The sequence below is a fragment of the Papio anubis genome, chromosome Y, assembly GCF_008728515.1.
Source record: "Papio anubis isolate 15944 chromosome Y, Panubis1.0, whole genome shotgun sequence".
NCBI classification, from domain to species: domain Eukaryota; kingdom Metazoa; phylum Chordata; class Mammalia; order Primates; family Cercopithecidae; genus Papio; species Papio anubis.
The window spans coordinates 4,220,968-4,244,158 of NC_044997.1; the positions used below are offsets into that span (position 1 = coordinate 4,220,968).

Sequence of the window (23,191 nt, forward strand, 5' to 3'; positions counted from 1 at the left end):
AAGGTGGTTTCAAGTTGAAAGGCGTATACTCTTGTAAAAAGCATAAAATTGTTTTATTCATTCTGTCCCTGAAACAGGTACTCCCACTTGTTGATAGTTTAAATTTAAAAAGAAAAATCATAATCCCTAGATGTTGTGGTAAATGAAAATTCCCATGCAGAAAATATGGAAACACTAGCTTCAAAACACCACATTCATTTGTTAAACTTCAGAGATGCAAGCATTACCTTTTCCCTGTCAGATTATAGAATATATAGAAGAAATTCTGAACCTCAAAGATCAATCCATCCAGTACGATTCTGTTTGAAAAACTAAGATTTTTGAACACAAGGGATATTCATTGGCCTGTTGTTGAAAGGTTACAACACACTTGTTTTGCTCAGGAGGAAGGGGTTGTGGTGGAAGAAAGGCCAGTGATTCACTGCATGTTGAAAATCTTCGTGATCCTCTGCAGAAATGAAATAAGCCCATAGATCATTCTGCAGAATTGAGAAAGAGAAAACAGTGAGTTAAGAAAAGATGTGCCGAAGACAGAATCATTCTGTTAAAAAATTACTCATGCCTTAAGAATTAATTACCTCTCTCTTTAATAGGGGAAGAATGCATGGCCCTGTGGTATTATAGGGCACCCACACTGGCATTATTCATCATTGTAACATGTACCCTGAATGAAAGGATTTTTTTCTTCCAAGCAGAGCCTGATGCTGTTTATGAACAAACTGTGTCAAAGATTTAGTGATGGTGACAGGTGTTGCAGAATATTTTTGGCATGAAGCACTTATTAGTATTCACTAATTAAATGGTGGGGGGCTTGGGTAATGTCTGACAGTACCCACTAATCATAGCTAATCTCACATCAAGCTTCTCTGAACTTTAAAGAAATCACATTGGTAGGATGTGTTTTAAGTATACAACCTCACAGTTGCAATGCTGCCTCTCTTTGAAAGCTGCAGGCGACAGTGACTCCCGATTCAGGCTTGAAATTTATTGTCATTGTAGGAAAAAAAAAATCCTGTGACTTTCTTTGAAGCCTGGCCATTTACTCCTTTCCAACTCAGAGTGTTTTCCCACAGTTGTTCATGAAACCTAATGGAAGAAAAGCTAGTTAATTCTATTGGTATGCAGCCTCATCCTCTACGCTTTTTGCTTTAAAAGTAGAAGCCGACATTCAGTCCTTCATTGGAATGCTGTCAATTTTGGTTAGGAATATGCTTTTAAGGAGTTGGTTTGGATTTATGTTATTTTAGGGCTTAAAGCAGTCTGTCATCATACAAACAAGCCCTTCCCTTATGTGACATTGTTGTTCATAAAAGGCATGAAACTTTGCTGGGGAGAAAGGCTCATCTAAGGATGTGAAATTGGTAAAACAACAACAACAACAAAAACCTTCCCCAAATACTCAACTATAATATTTGTCCCTTACGTATTTTTTTTTTCGAAGATCCATGTCATTAACTCATTTCAAAAGATAGTTAGTATGTAATTTATTGCAGGAGTCTGTTGTTGTTGTTGTTATTTAAATGTGCACAGAAATGGTATGTTGAACCCAGTAAAATTTAAAATGACTTCTGGGATTGCTTCATGTTGTTAATATTTTAGATTCATTTTGTCTTCTATTAGCCACATACATACCCAAAGATGACATGGTACCATAATGCCAACCTAAACAATAATTGTTTATGTAATTATTTCTTCCACAAAAATATTTCTCCAGTTTTTTCTCTAATTTCTTATAATTTCCCCTAACATTTTAGATTCATTTTGCCTTCTACATTAGCCATACATACCTAAAGATGACATGGTATCATAATGTCAACCTAAACAATAACTATTATCTGTGTAATTATTTCCGCCACAAAACCTTTTCTCCAGTTTTTCCTCTAATTTGTGAGGGTGAGAGTTGTGGAGAGAGAGAATGAAGAAGACAAGCTATGAGATAACTTTTCAAATAGTGGGGATATGTATGCATTTTTTTTTTTTCGACCAACAAAAATGTCCTGTGTTCTTCTGTAGGGTTTTTAAGTACTGGTGACCAGGCAGCAAAAGGCAACTATGGGCTCCTGGATCAGATTCAAGCACTACGGTGGATTGAGGAGAATGTGGGAGCCTTTGGCGGGGACCCCAAGAGAGTGACCATCTTTGGCTCGGGGGCCGGAGCCTCCTGTGTCAGCCTGTTGACACTGTCCCACTACTCAGAAGGTAATAATGGTATCCCTGGGATGGGTGGGCAAATACCGTGAACCAATAAATGAACAGTCAGAGTTCATATGTGAAATGTATGTCCAGGTTGCCAGAAGTCACCCTGGAAATTGCTACAGAAAATGCCCAAAAGACAAAATGAACCCATCTTCACATCTTTTAACTCAGTTCCCCCCCCCCCCCCCATTTGCTCTCTCACTCAGGCTGGAGTGCAGTGGCATGATTATAGCTCATTGCAGCCTCCAACTCCTGAGCTTAAGACTTCTCCCATCTCAACCTGCTGAATACCTGGGACTAATGGTTAAATTTTTATTTCTATTTTAATTTTTATAGAGAAGTGGTCTTGCTATGTTTGCTTAGGCTAGTCTCAAACTCCTGGCCTCAAGTGATCCTCCTCACTTAGCCTCCCAAACTGCTCAGATGGCAGAATTGAACCACCATGCTTGGTCAGCAATATCTCCCAATTTAAATGTGTGACAATTAGATGTGGGTTACAACGATTGGAACAAAATAACTGCTTTAGAAAAGTGGACACTTTTGTTTCTTTTGACATTCTCATTGTATTTGACCATTTGAAATTTTATTAACTTCTAGCTACAATTTGGTAAGAGTAATATGGAAGATAGACAGTATGTCAATAAGGAAGAGCAATCGTATGTCAATATTGTAGATTTATAGATTTTGTACTCAGCTGGGCTTTTAGCCAAATGTTTTTTATAAAGCCATTTCTCTACTTCACATTCATTCTTTAAATCTTCTGGAAACATTGAGAACATGGCTGATGCATTAGTAAAGAAGTAGATTCTACCCACAGGAATAGTGTCTTTCTCCCTGACTCTGTCTACCTCCCTCTCTTACTCTTCCCCTTTCAGTCTCCTCTTTCAGTCTCTCTTTCTGTCTCTCCCTGTCTGTGTTCTCTCACTCTCTCCTTATCCCTCTGTTTCTTTTCCTCTGTCTCTCCCCTTTCCTGTCTGCCCTCCTTCCACTGTTTCTCCCCCGTCTCCCTCTCCTTCACACTATCCCCTCACCTTTTCCCCCCTTTATTCCCTTCTCTCTCTTTCTCTCTTCCTCTCTCTCCCTCTCCAGTTCCTCACTCTCTTCCTCACTGTCTCTGTTCCTCTCTCCCTTCCCCCACACTCTGTCTCTCTTTCTTTCTTTCCTCTGTCTCCCTCTTTCTCTCTCTCTCTATAGATATATCTCTCTCTCGCTCTCTCTCTCTCTCCGCCTTTCTTCCTCTCCTGCAAATATAACTTTCAGCAAAGGACCTTCTTACTTGTCATTTCAGCATGAGGCACTTGGAAGTGTTCACAGTTTGCTTTATCTCTCTCTCTCTCACATTCACTTTTAGGAAGAACCTCCTTGCTGAGGCAGTCAGCATGAGTTCCTCTACTTGTCCCTATGGGAGCTCCAAACCTTTGCTGGGGCCCTGCTAATAAACCGGAAAAAGCTGCTGTTGGCAAAACAGAGAAAGCAAAAATCACAGAAACACATGCACATCATGTTACCTCAACCAGACGTGCACTTGGACATGGTAGTTAGCATAGGCAGCCATACCCAACCAGATGTGCACTTGGGCCTCTAAGTAGTAGTTGCTCATGCTGCCTAACTGGTGGTCAGCATAGACAGCCACACCCCTGAGTCCTGCCAGAGTGCCTGAGGCTCATTCAGTGTGATTCCCTGCTGTCCATACATGAGGCAGGCTCTCTGCAGTATCAGATGAGACTTCAAAGAGCAGTCCGTAGGAATTTGAGGCAATTGGTTCTGGAAGCCAGATCACAAATTCTTGGCTGTGGCCTAAAAGGAGGAAGCAGGAAAATCTGCAGAACAGATCCAGTCCTCTGTTACTGGTCAGGTACAAATGAATATTCACAATAGCCATCTCAGTCATCAGCACAGCATTGTAATTTCTTATGTGTCATTGGTTGTCTTCAGAATGGCATCACACTGACTGGACCATTTACATCTGAAGTACTCAAAATCTTAATGGAATTTTTTTTCTTTTTAAGAAAGAGTCTCACTCTGTCACTCAGGCAGGAGTGTAGTGGCATGATCTCAGCTCACCACAACCTCTATCTCCCAGTTTCAAAGCGATTCTTCTGCCTCAACTTCCTGAGTAGCTGGGATTACAGGTGCCCATCACCATGCCCAGCTAATTTTTGTATTTTTAGTAGAGACGGTGTTTCACCATATTGGCCAGGTTGGCCTTAAACTTCTTGAACTCAAGTGATCTGCCTGTTTCAGCCTCTGGAACTGTTATTTATTCAAGTTATCAGCTGAGTAAGGTGGCTCATGCCTGTTATTCCAGCAGTTTGGGAGGCTGAGTGGGAAGTATGGCTTGAGCCCAGGAGTTTGAGACCAGCCTGAGCAACATAATGGGGCCACATTTATACAAAAATAAATAAAAACCAGCTGGGGCTGGTGGTTCATGCCTGTGGTCTCAGTTGCTTGGGAGGTTGAGGAGGGAGGATCACTTGAGCCAGGGAGGTCGAGGCTGCAGTGAGCTCTGATGGTGTCTCTACACTCCAACCTAAGTGGCAGAGAGAGACCCTGTCTAAACATAAATAAAAAAAATTTTAAAATACCCTTCTTTCAAGTAACTGGAGGACTTTCTTCACTTTCTGCACCTTCTGAACAAATTTCTAGATCACTATGCTCCTCAATGTCTTCTTTAGCAAGATAGGGCAGATGAGGATTTCCTGAAATCCTGCAAACTCTGAATTCCTTGAGTTAATAGGTCATACTGTTTTGCCCAGGACACCAAAAAACCTTTGACCTCAAACTAGTGCTAATACCAGGAAAGAGGAAGGGCTCATATTTGTACTAACTTTATTTTAAAAATAGGAACAGTGAATAATCTGATGAACCATTTGGCATAGAGATTTCTATGGCATTTTTGAAAATACATAGATATTCACATTTCTCAGTTGATATGACAGTTGTAGATTTAGAAAGCAGTCAGAACCAAATTCAGGAGTAATGAAATACATATAAGCCACATTAATTAGAGGAAAATGGTAATTATTTAAGTCAACAGTTAGAAGTTATTATTTGCTGCAGAAATACCTTTGTGTTGGTCATTTCTGCAAGGCAGTGCTTCTAAGCAGCCCATCAGTATTGTCAAGAATTATGAAAAATATGAGTACAGCACTGTGACTCCTGCCTATCATCCTAGTACTTTGGGAGGCTGAGGTGTGAGAATTGCTTGAGTCCAGGAATTCAAGACCAGCCTGGGCAAAAAAGTGAAACCCCATCTCTACAAAACATTACAAAAATTAGCCAGGTATGGCAGTGCACACCTGTAATCCCAGCTACTTGGGAGGTTGAGATGGGAGGATCTGTTGGACCTGGATGGCAGAAGCTGCAGCAAGTCAAGATCATGCCACTTCACTCCAGTCTGGGTAGCAGAGATACACCCTGTCTGAAATAAAGATAAAGATAAAAGTACCCAAATTGTTGGCCTTAGGTATTCTAGTCTAATGAAGACAAAGTACATGTGGCAAGAGATAGTATTATGAAGGTATTCACCTCAGTATTATTATCATAGCAAAGAATGAAATGAAATACAAGATCAAAAGAAGACAAAAGTTATGAGAAACCATATGTATTAACTCAAAAGAATAATAATTTACCTAAGATATTCAATAGCTGGAAAAACACAGTTTAGACAGCTATATAAATATTGGGCTCAGCTATTCAAAACAATGTTTGAATGGGAGAGATGATGTAAGAAAGAATTAAGTTAATTCCTAACATACTTGTTATGCTAAGGTGAGTTGTGCTTTAATGTATGACTTATGGGTGATTTTTTTTCATTATCTAAGTTTTTTAGTCTCATCAGGAATTATATTACTTCCCTAACATACAAATAACTGTTTTATATATGTTACATATATATATACACACACACATATATTATATATGTTACATATATATATACACACACATATATTATATATGTTACATATATATATGCTGCTACCTAAATTATTACCAGTAGTTATAAGAAGGATGGGAAAGGAACATCTCAGAGCATTTGTCTAATTCTGAATGTTTTAACTAATGAAAGTATCCAACAGATTACATATTTGCATTCTTTCTTTTGGACATTTTAAAATAATCTTCAGAGCCAAGTACTCAAGTCCATACTTGCACATTTCTGACAGAAATGTCCCCAAGATGGCTTTGATGAAATAACGGTTAAAGCCATATTGGTTTTCAAGTTGCAGTCTTGTGTGGCATCTTTGGGCAATCCTTCAGTCTTTAAAATCACATCTTCCTGATGACAACCATATTTTCCTCATATTTGATTGCTTCCATGACATTAAAAATTGACAGGGTATCTGGACTTACAGCTGAATGCTTTATTCTTTAGTGCCTGACTCGGGCTGGGATTCACAGAAATAGCAGGAAGTGACCGTAAATGGAGTGCTGTGATTTTTACAGCCTGCTGTCTCTTGTCCTGTCATGATTGAAAATACAGATTTTATACTTCTGGACATTCATGTAGTAGACTGAGCTGATGGAGAATGCTAAGCTACATAGAATTTTACTCCTAAAATTACCCATGCTTTTTCAAGTTTCTCACCAAGTGAAGCATTTTTCAAATGTGGCAAAAAAAAAAAAAAAAAAAAAAAAAATCTCTGAGTTTCTAGTGGATATAGTCTTGAAGAAAATAACTTTAAAAAACTTATTATTTGGGTACCCAGTTGAGTGATAGGCATAGCTAAGCTAATGCATTTATTTTAATTCCCAAACATTAATATCTTCATTAGACTCAGGATAGAAATGCATTCCTAAATTAGGACTCTGAAATTCATTCAACTGGATTTATTTTTTCCCATAATGAAGAGACACCTGGATTTGTTTGTGAGACAAGGGAGCCTTTGACCTTTTACTAGTTTAAGGCCTGTTTGTTTGTTTATTTCCCCCCTTGGAAATGGGGAATGCAGTTGCTGTTGAGTTTTTATATATGGCATCCGGAGGCAAAGAAGCAAAAACGACAGTAAATTATGGAAGAAAAAAGAAATCACATGTGTTTTACCAGTGCAGGGAAAAGTCTCAATGTGGTTTCATATCCTTAAACTTGTGTGTGTGTGTATGTCTATGAGTATGTGTGTAGAATATCATTCCTGAAAATGAATGTTCAGGGGGAGGGAATCCAAATAAAAATGGGTAAAAGGTCCCCTGACAGAGCTGAATGCTACTACGTCCAGAAATTCACATGCCTGAGAGACAATCACAGCCTTCATTGCTCAGTAAAAGCTGCGTTTCTGTCCTGCGGGTTTTCATTTGCATGTCCACAATTTTGCACCTGCAGGTCTCTTCCAGAAGGCCATCATTCAGAGCGGCACCGCCCTGTCCAGCTGGGCAGTGAACTACCAGCCGGCCAAGTACACTCGGATATTGGCAGACAAGGTCGGCTGCAACATGCTGGACACCACGGACATGGTAGAATGCCTGCGGAACAAGAACTACAAGGAGCTCATCCAGCAGACCATCACCCCAGCCACCTACCACATAGCCTTCGGGCCCGTGATTGACGGCGACGTCATCCCAGACGACCCTCAGATCCTGATGGAGCAAGGCGAGTTCCTCAACTATGACATCATGCTGGGCGTCAACCAAGGGGAAGGCTTGAAGTTCGTGGACGGCATCGTGGATAACGAGGACGGTGTGACGCCCAATGACTTTGACTTCTCCGTGTCCAACTTCGTGGACAACCTTTACGGCTATCCTGAAGGGAAAGACACTTTGCGCGAGACTATCAAGTTCATGTACACAGACTGGGCCGATAAGGAAAACCCGGAGACGCGGCGGAAAACGCTGGTGGCTCTCTTCACTGACCACCAGTGGGTGGCCCCCGCCGTGGCCACCGCCGACCTGCACGCGCAGTACGGCTCCCCCACCTACTTCTATGCCTTCTATCATCACTGCCAAAGCGAAATGAAGCCCAGCTGGGCGGATTCGGCCCATGGCGATGAGGTCCCCTACGTCTTCGGCATCCCCATGGTCGGTCCCACCGAGCTCTTCAGTTGTAATTTCTCCAAGAACGACGTCATGCTCAGCGCCGTGGTCATGACCTACTGGACGAACTTCGCCAAAACTGGGTACGTTCTTCTTCGTGCTGGGGTATCGCTGTCCTCGTCACTTGTTTGGGTCCTCAATATAGGTATTGCTTCTACTGCCACTTGCAGGAGCACACGTGCGTACACACACATACACATGTGTGCACACATATACACATACAGACACACAGTTACATACACAGCAATAACAAGGAGAGTTTTCCCCAGCATCTGTGAGAACTCAAATTTTCTTTGTTACCAAAATGTTTTAGGAGTAAAACACTTTAGTGTCAAACCAGATTTTTACTAGATTTCTAATTGCCCATTAGAAATTCTAGAGTTCCTACTTGCAGGTGCAGGACTTACACATATATAATGGTTCTGTTAACAGCTGATCAAACAGTTTTGTTTTTGTTCTTATTGTTGTTGAAGAGACACAGTCTCGCTCTGTTGCCCAGTTTGGTGTGCAGTGGTACAACCCTAGCACACTGCAGCCTTGAACTCCTAGGCAAAAGCCATTCTCCTGCCTCAGCCTCCTGAGTAGCTGGGAGTACAGGTGACTACCTTGCCTGGCTAATGTTTATTTTTTTTTATTTGTTTCCTAGAGACAAAGTCTCACTCCATTGTCTAGGCTGGAGTGCCATAATGGTGCAAGCATAGCTCACTGTGGCCTAGAACTCATGGATTCATTTGCTCTTCCCATCTCAGCATCTCAAGCCGCTGGGACTGCAGACATGAATCACCTTGCCCTTACATGGATTTTTGTAGAGACAGGGTTTCCTATGTTGCCCAAGCTGTTCTGAAACTCCTGGTCTCAATGGATCCTCCCTCCTCATACTTCTCAATAGGTGGGACTACAGGTGAATGCCACCATACCCAGCTCATTTTAAAATTTATTTTGTTAGAGACAGGATTTTGCTATGTCACCTGAGCTACCACTTGGGGAATTGTTTAGATTGCCTGACCATAGGAATATAAACAATTGTCATAATATTTATAGGGAAATGTAAATATATATTCCTATATATATTTAACATATATAGAGAAAAAGAACTATTCTCATAGGTATAATATATACATTATATATAATTTGCATTTGTATATCGACATACACATAAATAACAGTATATTTGTGTGTGTAGCATATACAAATACTAATATATATACTATATATGCATATGCAATATACATAATATATATACAAATACAAACACAACTACAAATATATATATACAATATACAAGTACAAATATATGTACATATACATATATATTTGTATTTCCTTTGCCATATAGCTAGAGAGAGAGAGCAAAGGAAAATATATGATATTTGTATTATATTGTTATATAGCATGCATATATAAACACACACATGCATGTCACAGGAAAGCTCATTTATTGGCCTAAATATAGTATAAAATATAAAATATACAAAAAACATACATTCAACAGAGTCTGCCAATATTCTACTGAGCGGATTCTCTGCAAACCCTGGTAGAAAAGAACCAAAAGCATCCTAAATAGCTACAAATATTGTGGCATCTTTTCATTTTCTCTTGTCTAATAATATAACTATGGAAATCAATGGGGTATCATTCTGTTCTACCTGTGTGTGCCACTGTCATCCACCCTGAGTTTCTGTAAAGTGAATGAAAGAAAAGAACAAGACGTGCATGTCGCCCAGGGAGAGTAAATCTTCCCATGCGGAATGAGGCTCTTAGACTTCAGTGACCCTGACATGCATGAGTGGTGCACAGTAATTCTGAGATCAGATGACAGGGTTTTTTGTTTGTTTGTTTGTTTGTTTTTGGTAAACGTATAGCATGTTAGCATGTTTTTGAAGTGGAAAATGTATCATCTGGATACCAACTTTCTAAAATCAGACTCTGTAGATTTGGTCTGAGATAGGCTACCAGGAGAAGAACAGAGAAGGGACCCATATTTGATGGAGATGCTTGTCTATCATTGAAAGGTTCTTTCCTGTGTGAAGAAATGACTGAAATAAAATTCATATTTTTTTCTAAGTAACCCTTGTTATTAGTTTTACTTGGGCTGCTGTTACCAGAGTGCCAAAATCTGTATGGCTGTGCCAGGCACAGTGACTTATGCCTGTAATCCCAGCACTTTGGGAGGCCAAGGCTGGAGGATCCCCTAAGAAGGCCAAGAGTTTAAGATCACCCTGGGCAACATAGTGAGAGTCTGTCTCTACAAAACAAATGAAAAATATGGTAGAATATGCCAAGAGCTGAGAAGTCTCAGCTTCTTAGAAGGCTGAGGTGGGAGAATCACTAGAGCACAGGAGGCCAAGGCTGCAGTGAGCCATGTTTGTACCACTGCCCTCAAACCTGGGTGACATAGCAAAACCTGTGTCTTTAAAACAAGCAAAAAAAAAAAAAAGCATGAAAAACTGTGTGTCATATGACAATAGAATTTATCATTTTACAGTTCATAAGACCAGAAGTCAGCAATGAAGGTGCTTCCAGGCCCAAGTTCTCTCCAAAAGTTTCAGGGGAGTATTCCTTGCTGCTTCCTAGCTGCTGGTATTTGGCTGCAATCTTTGGCATTCCTGGGTTGCAGGTGCACAACTACACTCTGTGTCTTTGTCGTCTTATGGCATCCCTGCGTTTCTCTGTCTCCACATGGCTGTCTTCATATAAGGACATCTGTTAAGGTGCATTAGAAGCTTACTTACTCCAGTATGACCTCCTCTTAACTTAAATAATCACATCTGCAGTTACCCTGTTTCCAAATATGCTCACATACTGAGGTATGGGGGTTAGGACTTCAGCATATCTTAATTTAGGAGGAGACAGTATTCAATTTCTAATAACCTGTGAAGACAGGGCCACACCTTAACACTAAGATAGGTGGTGTCTACCCTTGTAGAGAATTCCTTTGTCTTGAAGCCTGAAGACTTGCAAGAGTGTGTCCCAAGAGGGCTATACTCATTCAGTCTTCACTGTATTGGCATCCAAACATACTACTGAGTTCATATGGAACACTGTGTTTACTTACTTCCATTAAAACCCTATGCTTTTTCTTTTCCTCCTTATAGGATTTGAAAATAAACTTTATAGATTATCTTAAGTGGAAGACTAGTGTTAGTCTTCATATATTTTATAGAACCATTAAAACAATAGTGAAATCTAAATAATGCTGTTAAATTCTCATTAACTCCTCCTGACTCCATAGGCTATGAGATTGAGGCTGGCTCTCTTATTACTTAAAACAAAAAAAAAGGTAGGAAAATAAAGGTAGTTAATTAGTTTTGTGAGGTAATTATTATCACTACTGGCACCAAATGGACGCTTTCACCAAGATACTATGAAAGTCTGAGACAGCCGTGAGAATACCACTGATCTCTCTGTTATTGAATACTTTTTAATGCCATAAATCTGTTCCTTAAAGTTACTTGGCTTAGAGCCTGTGATTTCCACCCTGCATTTAGGGAATACATTCACTTTGCCATTCATGGTCTGTGTTGAGGGTGCTTCTAGGTTTCGTGGAGGCCCTGACATCACTGGAGGAGATGAGGAAGGAAAAACCACTAGAACTTGGAGAGACACTCTGATGCTACTGAAATCAAAAGCTGCAGGTAGAGAGTTCACTGAGGCAACGAGCTCCTGAATGTCAGTCTGTCTGAAGCCTCTATTTTTGTTTCTTCATCCATAGGAAACATCCCTGAAATAACAGACTGTATTAATACAGTGAGTTATTTTGTTTCATTGGAAAGGTATTAGAATTACTCAAATGATTTGTCAAGGAAGTTGCTCAGAATTTACATGTCATGTGAAATGCAAGGTGGATTCAAATATAAATAGTTTAAGTGATCACACTTCTTTGGCAGCCCCATAAGAGAAGGAAATGAGGAATTTCACTGTTGCTAGTTATTTGTTTATTGTAAATTGGGTGGTGGCCTGATCACTCCAGGGCAGAGAAAGAGTCCCTGGTCATCAGATGCACAGAACAAACCAACCTGATGCCTGTAAGGAGAAAACATGGGACTCATCTTATCTGTTGTCATGGTGTGAGCTACCACAGAAAAGGAGGGAATATTTCTGCATTCCTTCACTGTTCCCTTCCAGTACTGGAGGTGATAGGAGGAAACAAGAAGAGCTCACATCATGTCTGTCACTACACAGTGCTCTGGGGAGAGGATCACATTGTGAGAGAACGTTTCACCACTCTCAGTGGTCATCATGTCATGTGTTTTAAACCTGCAGGCACAGCATAGTCTCCTGATGGCAAATGTTTGCGGAGATGAAGTGGATGGTGTCTGGATGCTTCTTTACAGACACCTCAAAACAGATGGTTGTGACCTTTAGTATAAGTTTAAAAGTACATATACCTGGTATGCATAAACCTTTGAAATTTGGATGATCACAGAAAAATGATGTTAGAATGTGTATGTCAGAATAAAAAAAGGAAGGTCGGATGAAGGCACTGAAGGAAGCAGATGAAAGAAAGAAGGGAGGGAGGGAAAGAAGAGATAGAGGGAGGAAGAGAGGGAAAGAAGGAAGGAAGAAGAAAGGGAGGAAATCAAAGGAGTAAAGGAAGGGAGGAAGGAAGGAAACAAAGAAGGAAGGAGGAGAAGAGGAAGGAAAGATGAAGGAAGGAAGGTGAAAGAAGGAGGAAAAGAAGAAAAGAAGGAAGAAAAGGAAAGAAAGCATGAGACAAAAGAGGGAAGAGAGGAAGGGAGAAGGAAGAAAGAAGAGAGGAAAGAAGTAAAGAGAGATTTGGGAGAGAGGGAAGGAAGAAATTGATGGAGACAAAAAAGAAGGAAGGGAAAGAGGAAGGAGGAGAGGAAGAAAAAAGAGGGAATGGAGGAAGAGAGGAAGAAAGGATTGAGGGAAGGGAGGGATGGGGAAGGGAAAGGAGGAAAACAGGGAAAGGGAGTGTGAGAGAGAAATGAGGGAAAGGAGAAGGGGAGAAAGGAAAGAAGCAGAGAGGGAGGGATAATTGGATCCTTGCTTACAAATCATGTCACCTGTATATTTTCATGTTAGCATTAGATAAATGCAACCTCCACCTCTGGGTTCAAGCAATTCTCCTGCCTCAGACTCCCAAGTAGCTGGGATTACAGGCTCCCACCACTGTACCCAGTCCCCAGAGAAACATCACAAATGATATCACTCACATCCAGAACGAAGAGATCATGTCTTTGCAGATGAAGCAGCTGGAACACGATCACGAGTGTGAGTCACTACAGGCACACGACACACTGAGGCTCACCTGCCCACCAGACTACACCCTCACGCTGCACCAGTTGCCAGATGATATCCCACTTATGATGTCAAACACCAACACCATGATTCCAAATATACTGATGGGGATGCAACCTTTGCACATACACTATACTCTAGTATACTCTAGTATACTCTAGTATAGTATAGTATAGTATAGTATAGTATAGTATAGTATAGTATAGTATAGTATAGTATAGTATAAAGTGGCTAATTTTATTTTTAGTAGAAACAGGGTTTCACCATGTTGGCCAGGTCTCAAACTTCAGACCTTGTGATCTGCCCACCTCAAACTCTCCAAGTGGTGGGATTACAGGTGAGAACCACTGCGACTGGCCAAATCTTGGTCTGTTTATAAGATATGACAAAGAGCAGTGCTTTAAAGTTATCAAACAATGCATTATAATATGTAATAGAAGAATTTATGTGCTTTTGGAAGTCAGAAATGGGCAGATAATTTTGTAATGGCAAATCAGATCAACATATATTTTCATTTTTTATGTTGTTCCACTGAATCTGAGGCTTGCACATGAGATTGATTTCTATCTTGTTTGCATCAGACACCATCACTGCTGTTGAATGTTCTCTATTCTATCAATGATTTATATTTAACTATTGCTAAATCTGGGGCAGGGGGTGGAGGGAGGAAGTCCCAATGAAGTATTTAGCAGGAATTGATTACAGAGAGTTGCAGCATAATTCTTGTTGTAAAGCAGACCTTTACTACCAAAAAGGGATTTTAAGCTGAATTAATGAACATCCTCACCTGGTGTGGCAAAAGAGTTGCTGAATGCATAGTAAACTAGTTTGGTAACAGACTGTTAACCGCTAACAATGTTTTGGCTATAAGGAAAACGTGTACTACTTAAAGGAACGGCTGACAGGATTCACAGATATTTTTAGAGAGATCATAGTACTATACCCATCTCTAGCTAAAGAAATGAACAAGGCATTAGAATTGCACTTGAGTCTCCGCTGCCAAGATTACATATCAAATAAAACAGGACAGGTGGAAATGGCTGTCTTAGGTGCTAATGGATATGGAGGAAGACATGTATTGAGTCTTTTACTACAGAGACCAACTTGTGTTTCTATGCTCAGTCATTACAATCTTTAATTTTACTCACAGTGATTTAGACATTTCTCATGCTGAATAAAGACTAAAAAATAAAACACTGATATCATACACCTAGACCTCACTGTTTGCAGGGTTTGGTAACAGAAATGGCGTGGGCTGTCATAATCTCCACAAATTTATCTGGGTTTAAGAATTCTGGCTATGTTCAGTTCCCATCTATGAGTGAGAACATGCGGTGTTTGGTTTTCTGTTCTTGCGATAGTTTGCTGAGAATGATGGTTTCCAGCTGCATCCATGTCCCTACAAAGGACACAAACTCATCCTTTTTTATGGCTGCATAGTATTCCACGGTGTATATGTGCCACATTTTCCTAATCCAGGCTGTCACTGATGGACATTTGGGTTGATTCCAAGTCTTTGCTATTGTGAATAGTGCCGCAATAAACATACACGTGCATGTGTCTTTATAGCAGCATGATTTATAATCCTTTGGGTATATCCCCAGTAATGGGATGGCTGGGTCATATGGTACTTCTAGTTCTAGATCCTTGAGGAATCGCCATACTGTTTTCCATAATGGTTGAACTAGTTTACAATCCCACCAACAGTATAAAAGTGTTCCTATTTCTCCACATCCTCTCCAGCACCTGTTGTTTCCTGACTTTTTAATGATCGCCATTCTAACTGGTGTGAGATGGTATCTCATTGTGGTTTTGATTTGCATTTCTCTGATGGTCAGTGATGATGAGCATTTTTCATGTGTCTGTTGGCTGTATGCATGTCTTCTTTTGAGAAATGTCTGTTCATATCTTTTGCCCACTTTTTGATGGGGTTGTTTGTTTTTTTCTTGTAAATTTGAGTTCTTTGTAGGTTGTGGATATTAGCCCTTTGTCAGATGAGTAGATTGCAAAAATTTTCTCCCATTCTGTAGGTTGCCTGTTCACTCTGATGGTAGTTTCTGTTGCTGTGTAGAAGCTCTTCAGTTTAATTATATCCCATTTGTCAATTTTGACTTTTGTTGCCGTTGCTTTTGGTGTTTTAGACATGAAGTCCTTGCCTATGCCTAAGTCCTGAATGGTATTACCTAGGTTTTCTTCTAGGATTTTTATGGTATTAGGTCTAACATTTAAGTCTCTAATCCATCTTGAATTAATTTTTGTATAAGGAGTAAGGAAAGGATCCAGTTTCAGCTTTCTACTGACGGCTAGTCAATTTTCCCAGCACCATATTTTAAATAGGGAATCCTTTCCCACTTGGACTCCGGAAGGGGAACATCACACACGGGGGCCTATCATGGGAAGGGGGGAGGGGGAAGGGATTGCATTAGCAGTTATACCTGATGTAAAGGACGAGTTGATGGGTGCTGACGAGTTGATGGGTGCAGCACACCAACATGGCACAAGTATACATATGTAACAAACCTGCACGTTATGCACATATACCCTGGAACTTAAAAGTATAATTAAAAAAAATAATAAAAAAATAAAGAATTCTGGCTATGTATCTCTGAGATCTTTAATACATAGATTGTATCAGGCAGCAGCTCACTTACCCGGATATCCCAAATCCTTTCTTTTATTCTTCAAGAATAAAATAAGTGTGTTTTCTCTTTTTTTTTTTTTCTTTGAGACAGAGTCTCGCTCTGTCGCCCAGGCTGGAGTGCAGTGGTGAAACTCAGCTCACTGCAAGCTCCGCCTCCCGGGTTTACGCCATTCTCCTGCCTCAGCCTCCCGAGTAGCTGGGACTACAGGCGCCGCCACCTCGCCCGGCTAGTTTTTTGTATTTTTAGTAGAGACGGGGTTTCACCGTGGTCTCGATCTCCTGACCTTGTGATCCGTCCGCCTCGGCCTCCGAAAGTGCTGGGATTACAGGAAAAATAAACGTGTTTTCTTTACCTTTCAAATATACCCTGGATTCCTTCAAATTGCCCAGTAGTGAACATGAACAGAGTACTCCATCTCCTAGATGTTCACTGCCTAATAGATAAGATAGCCGCACATCTAATAGACCCAATTTAGTAAAATTGGATCCATGAAAAAAAGGAGGAATCTTCACTTCCGTTTGTTTCTTTAGAACACTAAAAATCAATAACAAATATTAGCAGGAATTTTTTCCTAAAATATTTATTCATTTATTTTTATTTCAACTCATTAAATAAGTAAAAACTTCATAATTTTTTCAGAAGGCTTAAAGAAGCAAAAGAAACATGAGATACTATAATGAATTCAGTATTTTTCAAAGCCATATCAAAATATATGCATACTAAATAAAAAGCAGTAGACTTTCCAAATATATTGTTTATGAATAAATATGAGATCTCATGGTATTAGAACCTATGTGATTTTACATGTATTTGTTACATGTCTTAGTAACGTGAAAGCACAGCAGTTAGTGTGCATTCAACTAATAGGTAGAGGTCGACTTTATTTTTCTTCTCTATTACATAATACATCTTATATCTATATCTATAGATAGATATACAGGTATACATATATACATGTAATATGCACACATATACACACTGCATATAGTATATGGTTAGTATGCAGTATAAAATGTGATACATAGTATACTTATCTATAGTTTGTAATATACAGTATACTTTTATATACTCTATAATGTATGTAATATAGAATTATAGTATATACTCTGATATATAGTATATCACTCCATCATTCCCTAGTTCCACCTCCCTTGCAATACTGTAAGTGTTCTAATTTTTGTATTGGAAATGAAGGGAAAATATTTGCTGTATTATCACCCTATGTCTGACATTTTGTCATTTTCTTTCAACCTTCATCACTAATCTCTAAGCCTAATATTCTTATTCAATATATAGGTGGCTAAGTGAAGGCCAATACTGACTGGAAAATTTGCCCAAGATTTCACAGCTGTTAATGAGCTAGAGCTTCAGAAATTTAAATACAGGGATATTATTTCTTTTACCACAACCACAGACTCAGATTGAAGGCAGAAAATCTTCCTTTAGCACATGTGACATCTCTGAGTCAAGTACATTGGTTGAATCCTGCACAATGTCTGGTGATGACTAGATACATACTCTTCCTTGTTCCTGCAGCCTTCTGCCATACAGGGCAATATGCAATGGCTATAGGTAGCTTCACAAAAGTCCCCCTAAGGAGGAGTTACCTGGAAGACGGACCTTAGCTTACAGCTGGAGCCATTGATCAGGATGTTGCAACTCCCTGCCTGCCTTGGTCTGCACATCACATCTCAATGCTCAGTATTAACCACTAGATGACATTTTACCATGCATAATTTCAATTTTTTTGTAATAATTAAACCTTAAGATGTAATTGGTTTTATAGCTTACTTTATCAACCATAAGAAAAGGAAGAAATGAGAATTTGCTATATTTGTTTTTGAAGGGGAAGTGTTATCTTAAAAGAGTTGGTTGCAAAGATGTTTAAAGGCTCTATGTTTTATGAATTATCTCCAAACTTTTATGATTCTCCTTCTACTTTTGCCCTCTTGTGCAAGTAATAATAAGATAATTATTCAGTGTATAGCTTCTAAGCACAACTTAGCATCTGCAACTGCCTTCAGCTTGTTTCTGGGTATCTTATTTATCCTAAACATGTTTACCTCACCATAACTATATGTACCATTTTAACAAACTTCTTACAGCAAATATGGTGTGCTTTCATCTTTTCTGGACTCAGTCTTCAAAAGTGTCCATGTGCATAGGTATTTAACTTTCAAAAAGAGAGCTAACAAATGATGCGTGTGTTGATTTATAAACAGCTTGTAATTATAACACCTATTTTATTTTGAATGTTTATTATTATTATTATTATTTTTTATTATACTTTAAGTTCTAGGGTACATGTGCATAACGTACAGGTTTGTTACATATGTATACTTGTGCCATGTTGCTGTGCTGCACCCATCAACTCATCAGCACCCATCAACTCAAAACTGCAACATCTGTTCATTTACTTCAAATGCAATTATTGAGCAAGAACGAGAATGGCCACTTGTTGAAAAATTCTTAATCGGAATTTCTCAGCCTCAGTACTGTTAACATTTGGGTCCAGATAACTTCCTTGCTGTGGGGGTCTCTCCTGTGCACCAGAGGGTGTTTAGTGGCATCACTGACCTCCACCCTTCATAGAAACTACCATCTGTCTATGAAAACCAAAAATGTCTCCAGACCTTGCCAAATATCCCTTTGGAGCAAATCTCTCCTGGATGAGTTTTCCAGTTCAAAAAGAGTGAAACTTGAAATACTGAAAATGTTCCTAGGGACACTTAGTTTTCCTTTTTTCCCTTTATTTTTGAAGATCATTTGATGCCTTAAAAATAGTAGACATGTTATAAAAATGCCATAATACTGCTATCAGGGTTTATATTTAAAAGAAAAATAACCAATTTTTCAAGGAAAAGACAACATGGTAGACATGTCTAGGATTAAAGCAGAATGTACCTTTGCTGCTTGGGTATTTTGTGCTCATTGAAAAATACATATGAAGAGCAGATTGTAACTTCCTGATTTATTGGTTTAAGATAATTTCATGTCACATGTGGAAGAGTATGACCTTACTTTTTTTCTCCCTTCTATCCCCAGTGATCCAAATCAACCAGTTCCTCAGGATACCAAGTTCATTCACACAAAACCCAACCGCTTTGAAGAAGTGGCCTGGTCCAAGTATAATCCCAAAGACCAGCTCTACCTGCATATAGGCTTGAAACCCAGAGTGAGAGATCACTACCGGGCAACGAAAGTGGCTTTCTGGTTGGAACTCGTTCCTCATTTGCACAACTTGAACGAGATATTCCAGTACGTTTCAACAACCACAAAGGTTCCTCCTCCAGACATGACATCATTTCCCTATGGTACCCGCCGATCTCCTGCCAAGATATGGCCAACGACCAAACGCCCAGCAATCACTCCTGCCAACAATCCCAAACACTCTAAGGACCCTCACAAAACGGGGCCCGAGGACACAACTGTCCTCATTGAAACCAAACGGGATTATTCCACTGAATTAAGTGTCACCATTGCCGTCGGGGCATCGCTCCTCTTCCTCAACATTTTAGCCTTTGCGGCTCTGTACTACAAAAAGGACAAGAGGCGCCATGAGACTCACAGGCGCCCGAGTCCCCAGAGAAACACCACAAATGATATCGCTCACATCCAGAACGAAGAGATCATGTCTCTGCAGATGAAGCAGCTGGAACACGATCACGAGTGTGAGTCGCTGCAGGCACATGACACGCTGAGGCTCACCTGCCCACCAGACTACACCATCACGCTGCGCCGGTCGCCAGATGACATCCCACTTATGACGCCAAACACCATCACCATGATTCCAAACACACTGACGGGGATGCAGCCTTTGCACACTTTTAACACCTTTAGTGGAGGACAAAACAGTACAAATTTACCCCATGGACATTCCACCACTAGAGTATAGCTTGGCAGTATTCCCCTTCCTATCCCTCTGCAACACCCCCTCAGCAACATAGAAGAGACAAAGAGAATCTCCAAACCAGGAATGGTTTTTTGCCACTGAGTTTAGACAAAAATGCAAAAGGGCGGTAATCCCATCCCAGCAGACACTTCTCATTGGCATTTTCCAGTATTGTGAGATCAATTTCTGACCATATGAAATGTGAATAGTATCTGTTTCTGTTACAATACTGCTTTAAGATCTCTACCATGCCAACAGATATTTTGTGTGACTAGGACATCACCATTTCAAGGACCTATGTGTTTCCAACATCATGGTAGCAGCTCTCACTTCCAAAACTCAGCCAGGGACGGTTAATATTTTTTAATTACAATGGAAATTTAAACATTTCTATCTGGGCTACACAATGAATGGTTCTTTTTAAGTGTAGAAAGAATCTTTGGGCTTTTACTCAGCACGTAGAGCTGTAATCCAGAGACAAGGAAATGTAGAATTTTATTATCAAAATAAAAGAATTGACTGCACAGCAAAATCCGTAGGGTTCTGTGGAAGGAGGTGTTTTGCCAGCCTGAACTATATTTAAGAAACTTTGTAAAAAATAAAAATGTATATAGCTGTTGAGTTCAAACAAAAACAGCAGACAAACAAAAAAGAGAAAGGTTTTTATTTGTGTTTTCAGTTTGAAAGAACTTTTAGCAAGGTTATGCTTCTACACACATATTAGTTATACCACCTCTCTTCCTCCACAACAAAAGAGACTTTTCTTTTTAATTACATGTAAACAAAGGCATGAGATTTTCTGACATGAGATTTTCATTTGTAGGAATATGTGAGGTCAAACAGAAGACTCAGAAGTTTTGTGTGGCCCATTTCTGCCTGTCAGGTTGCACAGATGCATATAGAGCATTCTTAGGAGACCATTGTTTTGGAGAAATTTGATTTGTATTTGCTAGTTTTCATGAAATTGCAGCACAGACATAGGTCCTAAAAGTGGAATGTATTTAAAAGTTGTTGAGTTACACACACACACACACACACACACACACAGAGAATGAGCAGAGAAAAAAAGAAAAAAAACAAGTACTGTTTTGTAGCTCTTGCCCTTTGAATACATTTGGGAAGAGTTACTTCCTATTTCAGGACCCTGCCAAAAAGGAAGAAAGCTTGCCTTTGGTGGGACTATGCCCCTTGGAGTAAATACTCCTCTATGTTCCCTAGCAGCTGCTGGAGGATTTGGCTGATGAAGTACCTGCTCAGCTTAGCTAATCAGATTGAAGGAAGATATGTGTGTTTTCTGTTTAAGCACCCAGTCCCTTATTTATCAGTAAGCAGATTTTAAAAAAATCTTTTATATCATTTATGAGATAAAACATATGCTTGTCTGAAAATATCACTTTTTGTGGATTTATCTGATCACCAAACAATGAATATTATAGAAGAATGGGGGGAAAAGGATAGAACATTAAAACTGCTTTGCATAGGTTGTTTTTTTTGGGGGGGAGGAGGAAATTAGGATATCTTCACTGACAAGATACTGAAGGGAATTTATTCACCCATTTTAAATTGGTTACCCAGGGATCAGATATTTGTCTCTCCAACTGCTTGTCATTTTCTCATTTCTCATTTTCAGGAAAGTTTGGATTGTTACAAGGCAGAAGGAAACACAGTAGCAATAGTTGTTCTATATTTTGTCTTTCAAAGATTACTGCATTACTAAGAAACAGTAGCCAAAGATATTTGAAGATCATGTCCCTTGGCTCCATTGTGGATTACTCTAGAAATCCAATGTTAAATGCCTCTACTAAAGTGGGTATTCCCCATAAAATTTGTCCAGCTACCTGACTCTTTTGCAATAACAACTTTGATTACTGAATCCCTACGCTCAAACCGTAGTGATATATCAGTGTAGGAGAGTCACCTCTAGAAAAAAGAAAAATTTAAGATATACATAAAATCACCCCCAAAACTTGTTGCTTATCTTGGGTTAAATTTGAAAGTGATTCTCTTTATATAAATACGTGAAATATTATGATCTGCACTTAGCACACTTGAAGCAACATTTCTTTCCTACACAGAGGTGACATGGTAAGATTTCATTCCCAATTCATTGTTTCATAGAGCTATGATTAGGCCATTTCTGCACGCAATGTATGACCCCACCTGAGCAATCACAAACAGGCTCTCCATGAAACTACAAAGGAAGTGATGTGTGGCACCATGCTGGTTTTGTCTGTCTGTAATATGAATTCCAGTATTTGTTTTATATTTTCAATTGTCTCCTACTAGCAATATGTACAATAAACATGACAGTCTTGTGACGTCTTACGGAAAAGAAGAGTTCCTGTTAAATAAATAACTTTAGCTTTTACAGGAGATTATGATCAAAAGTGATTTAGTACATCTTACAAGATATCTCATTTCTACATGAAAAGAAGTTATAGAATCCTCATAGAGTTCTATGAGAAAAATATACTTGCTATTTTAAAAAAAAAAAGAGAAAAAAGAAAAAAATGAGAAAAAGTAAGAAAAAAATCCTTTCCTAGGCTTTTCCATGATCTTCAAAGGGACATAAGGTTCAATGGTTCCTTGTGCTATCATTTTGAGATTTTATTCCTTATTTTGCCTTAAGTAATGATAGAAGATATATATTGCCAGACACACATGTATAAACTTTTCAGCGCATTTTAATAATAAAATATCACAATATTTTATAATGCTTTGTGCAAACAATTACGCATCTGTTCTTTCTTGGTAGGTGGCATATTTTATTTACTTTTGTTGTTCTTTGAGTACCTTTTTCTTTGTAAATGCTAACTGATAGCTCTCACATATGCTACAAATGGATAAATACATTTGATAATGGGATGATTGTTTTAGCTTTGGCCAGCTGCACAGTTGAGGAGGCTCTCTGCAGGCCTGATTTTGGAAAACTAAGCCCTGTTTGGTAAAGCTCCTGAGATGACACTGCCTGAAACTGAGTGTTTGGATTTGTTATTTCTACTACTACTCATTCTTGTGTCACTGTGTCTTGAGTTGTATTCAACACACTAATGCCTTAACAGTTGCAAATACAAAGCCTTAGATGAGTAAACCTTCAAGTGATAGCAAAAATTCTACTGAAAGAAAATCAAGAGGCAGAGAATTGTGTCATTCCAATGGGTGCTCATTTGTC

The 23,191-nt window shown here is 39.3% G+C and overlaps 1 protein-coding gene across 1 annotated transcript in view; it reads left to right on the forward strand.

The window, feature by feature from the left end:
* The window catches only part of LOC110740399 (neuroligin 4 X-linked), a 313,633-nt gene extending 291,209 nt beyond the window's left edge, over positions 1–22,424 (forward strand). Inside the window, exons 6-8 of the mRNA XM_031661095.1 lie at positions 2,014–2,199; positions 7,517–8,306; positions 19,173–22,424. Of these exons, the coding sequence (XP_031516955.1) occupies positions 2,014–2,199; positions 7,517–8,306; positions 19,173–20,022 (1,826 nt within the window). The 3' untranslated portion in view covers positions 20,023–22,424. The remainder of the gene's footprint in view (positions 1–2,013; positions 2,200–7,516; positions 8,307–19,172) is intronic.
* The last annotated feature ends 767 nt before the right edge of the window (positions 22,425–23,191 follow it).